General features: G+C 55.2%; 1 protein-coding gene and 1 gene segment (V, D, J or C); both read left to right on the top strand.

The window, feature by feature from the left end:
• The first annotated feature begins 335 nt into the window (after positions 1 to 335).
• On the top strand, positions 336 to 5,969 carry LOC128854590 (uncharacterized). 2 transcript variants are annotated; one of them, XM_054088633.1, is made up of 2 exons: positions 336 to 1,113; positions 4,998 to 5,969. In XM_054088633.1, exons 1-2 carry the CDS (start codon positions 753 to 755, stop codon positions 5,384 to 5,386), a joined length of 750 nt encoding a protein of 249 aa, XP_053944608.1. In that variant the 5' UTR covers positions 336 to 752; the 3' UTR covers positions 5,387 to 5,969. The 2 variants fall into 2 exon arrangements, with proteins under 2 accessions (XP_053944608.1, XP_053944607.1); XM_054088632.1 differs by lacking the exon at positions 4,998 to 5,969 and adding an exon at positions 1,655 to 4,050.
• A 1,342-nt stretch (positions 5,970 to 7,311) lies between these two features.
• Positions 7,312 to 9,503, top strand: LOC128854595 (T cell receptor alpha variable 12-2-like). The segment is given in 2 exon segments: positions 7,312 to 7,523; positions 7,986 to 9,503. Coding segments are annotated over 2 exon segments (573 nt in total).
• The last annotated feature ends 2,247 nt before the right edge of the window (positions 9,504 to 11,750 follow it).

Raw genomic sequence — 11,750 nt, 5'->3', positions numbered from 1 at the left:
GGGACTCGGGCTGGCTTTTATCCCTGCCCTTCATTGCCGCAGGACCAGAGGCACCTTTGCAGAAGCAACAATTTTCTGACAAACTCACCTAGAATGTAAACCATCACAGCTGTTGACATGGACAGGACTTATGTTTCCATCACAGATGCCTTTTCATTTTCACGTTTGTTCCATGCCCATTCCCCAATGAAGGCTTCTTCCGAGTGCAGGGATGAAAGGCCCCACGATTTCCAGAACAGGAACACAGCCCTATGGCAGAAGACTCAGCTCCAGTGCTGGTCAGGTCCAGAACAGGCAGTGCCATCACCCTGGGTCACTCTGGTGGGTCTGTTGGAAATGCTGATCTCAGGCAGAAGCTCCAGCCATTCTCAGCTGAATGCCTTGGGCTCAGGTGCATGAGGACATGACAAGTCCTCTTCTCCTCCCTCCTAAGCTCACCCCGATTATGTCTTTTTGTTGCCTTCCCAGGTGGGTGCGTTTGCTGCTGCGTTTTGTCCCCATCCTGCCTAACACGGCCCTCGGGAGAAATTCTGGACGGTTTACCCTCATCCCCTCTCTGTGTACACTCTGAGCACACAAACAATGCCATAGCAATGCCTGGGCCGTGTCCATTCCCAGAATATTCCAATCCATCTGTGCTTGGCCTGGAGTTACTCAGCAGAGTCCACAGTTGGTTGTGGTCCCATGTGGGTTTTTTCCTTGTGTCTGTGTGAGCCGATGAGGGGTGGGAGGTCCCAGGGCCAGGGCCCAGGATGGGGTCAGCGGTGCCTTCTGCGTCTCCTGCAGAGCTGGGGGCAGCCTGGGCTCGCGGGTGCTGGCAGGAGCAGGTCCAAGGGCTGCCTGTCCCTGGCACGGACAGGGCTCCCCCCAGGGCGCTGCTCTCTCTCGGCAGAGCCTGGGGGGCAGAGCCTGGGGGGCACAGACCCCGAGAGGCCGCACTGGAGCAGCAGGGAGGGGCTTGGGCTCCACCCTCGGCGCTGGGGCTGGGACGCCTCTTGGAGCTGGCAGGGGCAGCAGAGGGCAAGGGCAGAGCCTCAGGGCCCTCCTGCCCGCACGCACAGCGGGACATGGTCCTCCTTCTCCTGGCAGCGCTGCTGGCACTGGCAGCGTCGGGTGAGATGGCAGCGGGAGGCTGGGCAGAAGGAGGCACGAGGTTGTGGTGCTGTGGGTGGAAGGGAGCAGCCGGGAGGGCTGAGTCCCTGGGGCCCTGGGAGTGTTTGTGTCGGGAGAGCAGGGGCTGCGGGTGGGGACGGCAAAGGATGGGGGCAGCTCCGGAGGGATGGGCACGCAGGAGGAACCAGAGCTCAGCCTGAGCGGGCAGGGACCGAGCCTTCCTGACTGTGCTGCTGATGCAGAGAAAGCCTGCGAGAGGGAGCGCTGCTGGGGAAGGGAGCGATGGGGCGCATGGGAGCTGCTCTGCCAGGGGCACTGGATCCCAGGGGACCGATCTCTGTGGGGATGGGGAAAACCTTGGAGATGTGGGGAGAAGGAGTATAGAGAAAGAGCCGGGAGCGTGGCTGAGAAGCAGGGGATGTGGGGTCTGAGGAGTGCAGAGAGGACAGTTGGGGCAGTGGGGTCAGTGATCAAGACAATGGAGAGACAGACGGACAGGTTGACAGGCAAGCAAAGCTGAAAGCCCTTTCTGTCTTCCCAGGTGATGCCCAAAAGGAGTCTGTGCTCCAGTTCCCAGCACAGATGACCATCCAGGCAGGACACAGCGCAACTCTGCACTGCAATTTCTCCACAAGCGATAGCTATCTTAACCTCTTCTGGTATCAGCAGCACCAGTCCCAGTCCCCTCAGATGCTGCTCTGGGTCAACAAGTACAAAGCTCGCGTGGATGCAGGGAGGTTCACCTCTCTGATGTCTGCAGAGAACTCCCAGGTGTTTCTGCAGGTGCAGGATGCAGAGCTCCAGGACAGCGCTGCCTATTTCTGTGTGCTGAGCCCACCCTGGTGCCCAGAGCGTGCAGCGCTGCACAATAACGTGGGGGGTGCTCTGGGGAGCAGTTCCCTCCCTGCCGCTGCTTGCCTGGAGCTCTGAGCTCAGCCTGCCCAGCAGCAGCACCTGGGGCTGAGGGAAGGTTGGGCCTCTGCCTCTGCAGCCTGAGCTGCTGACAGAGCTCTCCTTGTGGAAGCAGAGAGTTTTGTGTCCAGGAGCCCCTGGACTCCACCGAGGCTGCAGATGTTGAGGCTGGGCACCAGAAGTTCCATTGTAGGGAACCTGTACAGCACTACCTCACTCCTGACTTCAATGTAAACATCCTCACTTCCAAAGGGAGAGAAATGCAGAAGAAAAATTAGTTTGAAAGGGATTTCCAAGGGTTCTCTTTCCACCCTCCTCAGCTCATCGCAATTGTCCCTTGTTTTTGCCTCCCCAGGTGGGTGCCTCGTGCTACTAGGTTTTAACCTCAACCTGCCCGACACTGGTGTCACACCCCGATGGAGACAGAGTAGGACTCAGTACTGCACTTAAACAGTTAGCTTAATATCTGTAATGTCACAATTCTAAGTCAAAAGTATAAGCTTTTATATAATTCTATATCCTATAGCAGTGGCGCTTCTGATAAGGGAACGGTGGATTGCTTCGCGTCCCCCTGCTGGTGCCACCTCCACCAACTTGTAGGGATCCAAAACACTCCAGGGTCATACCTCAAGCCTTTTCCAGTGCACGAAAACCACAGTTTCCACATCCATAACTCATCCAAGTACAACATATGTGGGTTTCTATTCACAAATCTTATTAATACTCCTGCATTCAGGATCCCCTTTGATTCTTTGTTCAGTGGCTGTGGTATAACTTTGCTATATGCACACACTTGCTTTGATAGGCAGGACGGGGTGGCCAGGGGCCAGTTTAGTCACTCTGGTAGGCAAAGGAGTGGCCATAATGGTTATTCTCTACTCATCTGACTGCATTACTTTGATGTGGCCAATGATGCAAAGTGGCCACCACACTTTCCTCTTGCTCCCCTCCATCCTGCAACTCTTCAGCATCTTCAAGGGGGAGCGACATGTGTGCCTGTAGTGACAGAACAGGGGTTTAAACTGAAGGAGAGGAGATTTAGGTGTAACAGAAGGAGGAATTGTCCACACTGACGCTGGCACAGTTCCCCAGAGGAGCTGGGGGTACCCCATCACCGGACCTGTTCAAGGTCTGGTGGGTGAGGCTTCAAACTACCTGATCTACCTACAAACGTCCCTGTGTGTGGCAGAAGGGTGGACTCAACGATCTTTCAGTGTCTGTTCCAAACAAGTGTTCTCTCAGTCCATGCTCCCATGATTCTCCGAGAGCCTCAGCCTTCCCCGACGGGGCCGCTGCTGCTCTGCTCACTGGGGCACCTCGCCCCACCCAGCCCCTCTTGGCCAGGGCCCCGAGCATTTTCAGCACCATCACCACTGCCATCGCCACCAAGAATCCACATTGAAGTTGGCAGCGGGCTTCTTCCAAGCTTGTCCATTGTTTCCCCCAGAAATCTCCGCCAGCACTGGGAAGCCATCCTGCAGAGTCAGGAGTCTGAGCTCAGTGCAGACAGGAGAAGCTGATGGAGAGAGGACTGAAACCCTCACACTCTCTCCCCGGAATCCAGACCATGAGGCTGTTGTAGAGGACTTCCCTCCACGCCAAATACAGAGCCATTTGTTCTGTGGGTAAAGTCCTGGAGATAGGAGGAAAGCCCATAGAGCCTTGTCCAGACCCACTGGGGCTCAAGGGTTGCCAAAGTCACAGCTCAGAGGCAGTCGGGCTCTGTTTTGGAGCTGGGACCGGGGAAGGATGGATCTCAGCTGTGGCTCCCCAGCCTGTGCAGCACTGAAAAAAGGAGTTGGTGGGGAGGGGTGGGGTGTCCAAGCTCAGGGACTTGGGACACAGGAGCGTCAGAGCAATGCCAAGAACAAAAACAGGGTGGGTGGAGAACGGACTGAGAGCAGCCCTGAAGAGAAGGACTTGAGGAGCTGGTGGATGAGAAGCACTGCAGGAGCTGACAACGTGAACTCACAGCCCAGAAAGCAAATGGTATTTGCAGAGCAGAACGTGTGCAAGAGTGTGCTCAGAAGGTGCAGACCCTGGTGACCCCCTTAGAGCCCTCACCTTGGCAAGACAGAAGGTCTGGGCTGCAGGAGCAACACAGGTCACAGCTGGAGGAGGGAGGAGCCAAGCACAAGCATTGCAGCTGTGCTGGGAACAAGCGCTTTCTCCACCCCATTTCATTCTCTGCTCCCCTTGCAGAGTCCTTGCTGGCAGCTCTGCTCTCTCGGAGCTCTGAGGGGGGGGTGTGGGGGTTTCTCAGTCTCTCTCACCCCTGCAGGATGAGTGGTCACAGCAGGTGTCTTGTTTATCTCCTCCTCACCGCCTTCCTGAGGCACCCACTGGGTAAGCATTGCCTTGGGCTGGACGCACAATTCCTCTTTTCCCCAGGAAACCTCTGCCTCCCAACAATTCTCTGTGGGGAGAACAGGATGGGTCACTTTGTAGGAGTTTCCAAGACCCTGTCCAGCTGGAGGAGTCCTGGAGGCAGCAGAGGAGGGCCAGGCACTCCAGGCTGTGCCCTGGACTCCAGGCAGCACCGGAGTGGAGAGTAAACCCTGAGTGAGAGGCAGATCTCAGCCTAAATGTGCAGGGACCGAATCTTCCTGACTGTGCTGCTGATGCAGAGAAAGCCTGCGAGAGGGAGCGCTGCTGGGGAAGGGAGCGATGGGGCACATGGGAGCTGCTCTGCCAGGGGCACTGGATCCCAGGGGACCGATCTCTGTGGGGATGGGGAAAACCTTGGAGATGTGGGGAGAAGGAGTGGAGAGAAAGAGCTTGGAGTGTGACTGAAAAGCAGGGGTGTGTGAGAAGTGGAAGGAACGTGCAGAGAGAAGAGTGCAGGGCAGAGAGCTCAGCCTTAGAAGGGGAGGGAAAAGGGAGCTGGGAGTGGGGACAGTGATCAAGGCAATGGAGAGACAGATGGAATGGCTGACAGGCAAGCAATCTGAAAGCCCTTTCTGGCTTCCCAGGTGGTGCCCAAAAGGACTCTGTGCTCCAGTTCCCAGCACAGATGACCATCCAGGCAGGACACAGCGCAACTCTCCACTGCAATTTCTCATCTAGCTATGCAAATTTCTTCATCCTCTGGTACCAGCAGCATCAGACCCAGTCTCCTCAGATGCTGCTCTGGGTGACAAAAACAAAACCTCGCGTGGATTCAGGGAGGTTCTCCTCTGTGCTGTCTGCAGAGAACTCCCAGGTGTTTCTGCAGGTGCAGGATGCAGAGCTCCAGGACAGCGCTGCCTATTTCTGTGTGCTGAGCCCACCCTGGTGCCCAGAGCGTGCAGCGCTGTACAGTAACGTGGGGGGTGCTCTGGGGAGCGGTTCCCTCCCTGCCGCTGCTTGCCTGGAGCTCTGAGCTCAGCCTGCCCAGCAGCAGCACCTGGGGCTCTTTGTTCAGTGGTATAAAAACTCAGCGGGTCGCAGCAATTGTTGGAGACCTCAGCTACAAGGAGATAACACTGTGTAAGCTCTCCCATTTGTCCAGGGACCGGATGTCCAAATCCTCGCTGTGAAGAACGGCTCCTCAGCGAATGCGGATCCGGATGATGATGATGATCATCATCATAGACTCAAAGAATCACCAGGTTGGAAAAGACCTCTTGGGTCATCGATTCCAACCATTACTACCTGCCACTAAACCACGTCCCTGAGCACCTCGTCTACCCGTATTTTGAATCCTTCCAGGGATGGTGGCTCAACCCCCTCCCTGCGCAGCCTCTGCCAGGGCCCCATGACCCTTGCTGTGAAAAATCTTTTCCTGATATCCAGTCTGACCCTCCCCTGGCACAGCTGGAGTCTGTTCCCCCCCTTGTCCTCTCACTTATCACTTGGGAGAAGATTCCAGCACCCACCTCTCCACAACCTCCTTGCAGGTAGTTGTAGAGAGCAATAAAGTCTCCCCTCAGTCTCCCCTTCTCAAGGCTAAACAACCCCAGGTCCCTCAGTCACTCCTTGAGCGGAGAAGGGACTTGTTCTCCAGCCCCTTCTACAGCTTCCTTGCTCCTCTCTGGACTCACTCCAGAGCCTCAACATCCTTGTTTTCTAGAGAGGCCCAGAACTGAACACAGGATTCGAGCTGTGGCCTCACCAGTGCCGAGTCCAGGGGCAGAATCACCTCCCCGGGCCTCCTGGCCACGTCATTTCTGATCCAAGCCAAGATGCCATTGGCCGTCTTGGCCACCTGGGCCACCGCTGGCTCATGTTCAATTGAATGTCAACCAACACCCCCAGGCCCTTCTCCTCCAGGCAGCTTTCCAGCCACTCTTCTCCTGGTCTGTAGCTGCACAGGGTTGTTGTGCCCCAAGTGCAGGACCCAGTGTTTGGCCTCGTTAAACCTCCTGCCATTGGTCTCAGCGCAGCGGTCCAGGCTGTTCAGATCCCTTTGCAGAGCCTCCCTACCCTCCAGCAGATCGACACTTCCTCCCAGCTTAGTGTCATCTGCAAACTTGCTAAGGGTGCACCCAATGCTTTCATCCAGGTCACTGATAAAGATACTGAAGAGGACTGGACTCAGCACTGAACCCTGGGGGACACCACTGGTGATGGGACTCCAGCTGGAGTTAAGTCCGTTTACCACAACTCTTTGGGCCCGGCCATCCAACCAGTTTTCCACTCAGGAGAGTGTGCGCCTGTCCAGGCCAGAGGCAGCCAAGTTTCCTAAGCAGAATGCTGTGAGAAACGGTGTCAAAGGCTTTATTGAAGTCTAAAAAGACTATGTCCACAGTCTTTCCCTCGTCCAGGAAGTGGATCACCTTGTCATAGAAAGCGATCGTGTTATTTTGGCAGTCCTGGAGATAAGATGAAAGCTTGGACATGCCTTGTCCAGACCCACTGGGGCTCAAGGGTTGCCAAAGTCACGGCTCAGAGGCAGTCAGGCTCTGTTGCAGCGCTGGGCTCAGGGAAGGATGGATCTCAGCTATGACTCCCCTGCCTGTGTGAGAAAAGGAGTTGGGGGGTGGTATGGTGACCAAGCTCAGGGACTTGGGACACAGGAGTGTCAGGGCAATGCCAAGGATAAACTCAGGGTGGGTGGAGGATAGACTAAGAGCACCCTTGAAGAGAAGGACTTGAGGAGCTGATGGATAAGAAGCACAATAAGAGCTGACAATATGCACTTGCCACCCAGAAATCCATCCTGCAGAGTCAGGAGTCTGAGCTCAATGCAGACAGGAGAAGCTGATGAATAGTAGACTGAAACCTTCACACTTTCTCCCCAGGTTCCAGAACATAAGGTTGTAGAGGAGCAACATGGGTCACAGCTGCAGGAGGGAGGAGCCAAGCACAAGCATTGCAGCTGTGCTGGGAACAAACATTTTCTCCTCCCCATTTCAGTCTCTGCTCCCCTTGCAGAGTCCTTGCTGGCAGCTCTGCTCTCTGAAGGCTCTGAGGGGATTCGTTGGGGTTTCTCAGTCTTTCTCACCCCTGCAGGATGAGTGGTCACAGCAGGCGCCTCACATATCTCCTCCTCACTGCCTTCCTGAGGCAGCCACTGGGTAAGCATTGCCTTGGGCTGGAGGCACAATTCCTCTTTTCTCCAGCAGACCTTCAGCCCTGCTACAGTTCTCTGTGGGGAGAATAGGATGGATCAGCTTTGTAGGAGTTTCCAGGACCCTGGCCCAGCTGGAGATGTCCTGGAGGCAGCAGAGGAGGGCCAGGCGCTCCAGGCTGTGCCCTGAGACTCCAGGCAGCACCAGAGTGGAGAAAGAAATCATGGATGTGAGCCTAGAGCTTCTCCGGGGATATTCTTTTGGGAGGGTTCTGGAATTATTGTGCTGAGAGAGCTATGCTGAGATGAGATCTCCTGCTCAAAGACACCCCCTGCCTTGCTCTTCTGACCCCTGGAGCTCTGGCTGCTGAGCCGGGCACAGGGAGCCTTTTCTCACACTTTGTGTCCCCTCTTGGTTTGCATCTCAGAGCCTTTCCCTGCAGAGCTGCTGACCCTTGCTTTCCTCCAGGCACCCTGGGGCAGATCACCGTCACCCAGCAAGAAGGACCAGTCACACTGAAACAGGGAGACACCTTTCGAACAAATTGCACCTACCGGACCTCCAACTTTGGTGGCTTGCTCTGGTACCAGCAGAGGAAAGGCCAGGCTCCCCAGCTGGTCTCCTATCAGGCAGGAGCTGGCTCCAAGCGGAACGGCCGTTTCACCACATCCCTGAACCCCACAGAGAAATCCAGCCTCCTGCAGCTGGAGGAAGTCGAAGGCTCTGACAGCGCCGTGTACCTCTGTGCTGTGCAGGACACGCTGGTGCAGGAGCTGCCTGGGCTGGGCAAAAACCTGGGGCAGGGAGGGGCTGGGGCTGGCAAGGCTGAGCCTGGGGGAAGGCTTTATTCTGTGCTGCTTCTGCCCAAAGGCTTTGCAGAGGTGGCTTTTGGTTTCCACCAGGCAGAAACCAGAGCAATGACCAACTTTTCCCTGCTGTTCTCTGCTGGCCATGACCACAGGACTGTGGGATTGTGAGGAGAGACACCTGGAGCAGAAGATGGGTGTCATTCCAATGACTGCTTCTTTTCCACTCCTGAGAAGGTTGGCAACTCAGCGGTGAGGGATGATGCCCAAAGAAGTGACCCTGCAGGAGATCCCAGCCTCCCCTTCCTCTGTGACAGGAATAGGGTCTCCTCGTTCCCTCTTCTTCTCCACCAGAGCATCACCTTTCTCCTTTGAAAGCATGGGCAGCAGTCAAGAAGGAAGGAGCACGCAGGAGCCAGGCTTGAATATAGCAGAACTTTAATGAGTCAGAAGAGGGAAACCAAGTCAATCCAAGTGGAAGTTAGAAGTGCAGGGAGCCCGGGGAGCAGCTTAGAGTCTGAGATCTTTGGCTGTAGAGAAGTTCCCGTGTGATTTCTGTCAATCTGCTCCATGGAGGAAGAGGAGACAGAGGGTCCCCACCAGGCTGGTCTTCGGGGGACCTTGCTGTCAAGGGGAACCGAAGCAAACAAGGAAAAGGGAAGAAAGCCAAAACCATTCAATTATCCTGGAATTATCCACAGCTGATGACATGGACAGGACTTTTGTTTCCATCACGGATGCCTTTTCATTTTCACGTTTGTTCCATGCCCATTCCCCAATGAAGGCTTCTTCCGAGTGCAGGGATGAAAGGCCCCACAATTTCCAAAGCAGGAACACAGCCCTATGGCAGAAGACTCAGCTCCAGTGCTGGTCAGGTCCAGAACAGGCAGTGCCGTCACCCTGGGTCACTCTGGTGGGTCTGTTGGAAGTGCTGATCTCAGGCAGAAGCTCCAGCCATTCTCAGCCGAATCCCTTGGGCTCAGGTGCATGAGGACAGGCCAAGTCCTTCTCTTCCCCTCCCTCCTAAGCTCACCCCAATTATGTCTTGTTGTTGCCTCCCCAGGTGGGTGCGTTTGATGCTGGGTTTTGTCCGCATTAAGCCTGACATGGCCCTCAGGAGAAATTCTGGACAGTTTTGCCTCGTCCCCTCTCTGTGTATGCTCTGAGCACACAAATAATGCCATAGCAATGCCTGGGCTATGTCCAATCACAATATATTCCAATCCTTCTGTGCCTGGCCTGGAGTTACTCAGCAGAGTCCACAGTTGGTTGTGGTCCCATGTGGGTTTATTCCTTGTGTCTGTGTGAGCCGAAGAGGGGTGGGGGGTCCCAGGGCCAGGGCCTAGGGTCAGCGGTGCCTTCTGCGTCTCCTGCAGAGCTGGGGGCAGCCTGGGCTCGCGGGTGCTGGCAGGAGCAGGTCCAAGGGCTGCCTGTCCCTGGCACGGACAGGGCTCCCCCCAGGGCGCTGCTCTCTCTCGGCAGAGCCTGGGGGGCACAGACCCCAGGAGCCTGCGAGAGGGAGTGGTGCTGGGGAAGGGAGCGATGGGGCGCATGGGAGCTGCTCTGCCAGGGGCACTGGATCCCAGGGGACCGATCTCTGTGGGGATGGGGAAAACCTTGGAGATGTGGGGAGGAGGAATGGAGTGAAAGAGCCGGGAGTGTGGCTGAAAAGCAGGGGATGTGAGATGAGGCAGGAACCTGCAGAGAGAAGAGTGCAGGGACAGAGAGCTCAAACGTAAAAGGGGAGGGAAAAGGGAGCTGGGCAGTGGGAATAGTGATCAAGACAATGGAGAGATAGGTTGATAGGCAAGCAATCTTAAAGCCCTTTCTGTCTTCCCAGGTGGTGCCCAAAAGGACTCTGTGCTCCAGTTCCCAGCAGAGATGACCATCCAGGCAGGACACAGCGCAACTCTGCACTGCAATTTCTCTACCAGTGATAGCTATCCCTACATCTTTTGGTATCAGCAGCACCAGTCCCAATCCCCTCAGATGTTGCTCTGGGTGACAAAAAGCAAACCTCGCGTGGATGCAGGGAGGTTCTCCTGTCTGATGTCTGCAGAGAACTCCCAGGTGTTTCTGCAGGTGCAGGATGCAGAGCTCCAGGACAGCGCTGCCTATTTCTGTGTGCTGAGCCCACCCTGGTGCCCAGAGCGTGCAGCGCTGTACAGAAATGTGGGGGGTGCTCTGGGGAGCAGTTCCCTCCCTGCCGCTGCTTGCCTGGAGCTCTGAGCTCAGCCTGCCCAGCAGCAGCACCTGGGGCCAACAGCTCTTGCTGCCAAAGGCCCAAGTCCTCTCTGTGTTTGGAACCCAGAAGCAAAGAGCCCAACACACAAATGCAGCCCCAGATTGTCCTGGGCTGCTTGCAGGCTCCTCAGTGGATTTGGAGGGCTCTGGGATCATGTCCAGCTCCTCCGCAGGGAGCAGGGCTGTAGTGCTGAGCTCCCTGGGCAGCAAGGGACGGTGTGTCTGGGCCAGCCAGGCTGGCTGCAGGCTGGTGGAGGAGAACCTTCTGTGACTGAAGTGACAGAGACCGATCGATTGGCCTGAAACGATAGAGGTCACCCCTGGATGATTCCTGTTTAGACCAATCAGACCACTGTTATATCACACTTAGATTGTGAATGAATGAATGAATTATTTAGGATTCAAATCCTCCATGGGTCCGAGGACCAAATGAGGTGAAAGGGCCCCACTGATGGGCGCAGAGCAATGTGGGCCCCCCAAGGAGGACAATACCGTGAGATAAATAAGAGTGTGACTAAGTGTTTTATTCTCCGTGTGATTGTGCTGGGCTACTGTTGGTGCAAGACTGCATGAGAAAGAGAGGCCGTGAGCAGCAGCGGCCAGAGACTCCAAGTTTTTGGGGTGATGTATGGTGTTTGCTCAGTGGTATAAAAGCTCGGCCTCTCGCAGCAATGGTCAGAGCTCAGCTACAAGTAGATACGCTGGATTGGTTCTCCCAATTGTCCAGGGACCGGATGACCAAATCCTCACTGTGTGGAACAGTCTGCCCAGTGAATGCAGATCTGGATGACAATGATGATGATGATAAAGGGACAATTGGTGATGTAGCTTTCTTAATTGCTATACCTGTTCTCTTCTAGTAATGATTAGACACATTGCCTTTAAAAGCTGTTCCTGTTAACTTGCTGTGGATCGCTGCTAATTATTTGTTACCTTTCCTGCTGTAATAACTTCAGTAAAACTTGATTTGAAAGAGTATCTGAGAGTTTGGGCTTTTATGCTGATTGCGTTCAGTGCTTAATGCCCCTTCTGGTGAAACAGTGACTCCTTGAGGGGAGTTAAATACACAGTGGGGCTTAAATACTAAATAAAAAGTGAATGAAGAAGGTATTGGGCAGAGTCCTCCCACCATCAGTGCTTCTAAAAGGGGTGGGCAAAGATTTGTCCGGAGCCAATTCCTTAT

Source organism: Cuculus canorus, chromosome 25, assembly GCF_017976375.1.
Source record: "Cuculus canorus isolate bCucCan1 chromosome 25, bCucCan1.pri, whole genome shotgun sequence".
Lineage (NCBI taxonomy): Eukaryota > Metazoa > Chordata > Aves > Cuculiformes > Cuculidae > Cuculus > Cuculus canorus.
The sequence above is the reverse complement of the archived record's forward strand: the minus strand, read 5'-3'. Positions and strand labels throughout refer to the sequence as shown.

Excerpts from the sequence above, each read along its gene's own strand:
- LOC128854590 (XM_054088633.1), top strand. The coding sequence starts at position 753 with ATGGGGTCAGCGGTGCCTTCTGCGTCTCCTGCAGAGCTGGGGGCAGCC. Across the intron at positions 1,114-4,997 it reads GCTGGCACTGGCAGCGTCGG|GTGGTGCCCAAAAGGACTCT; the intron begins GTGAGATGGCAG and ends CTGGCTTCCCAG.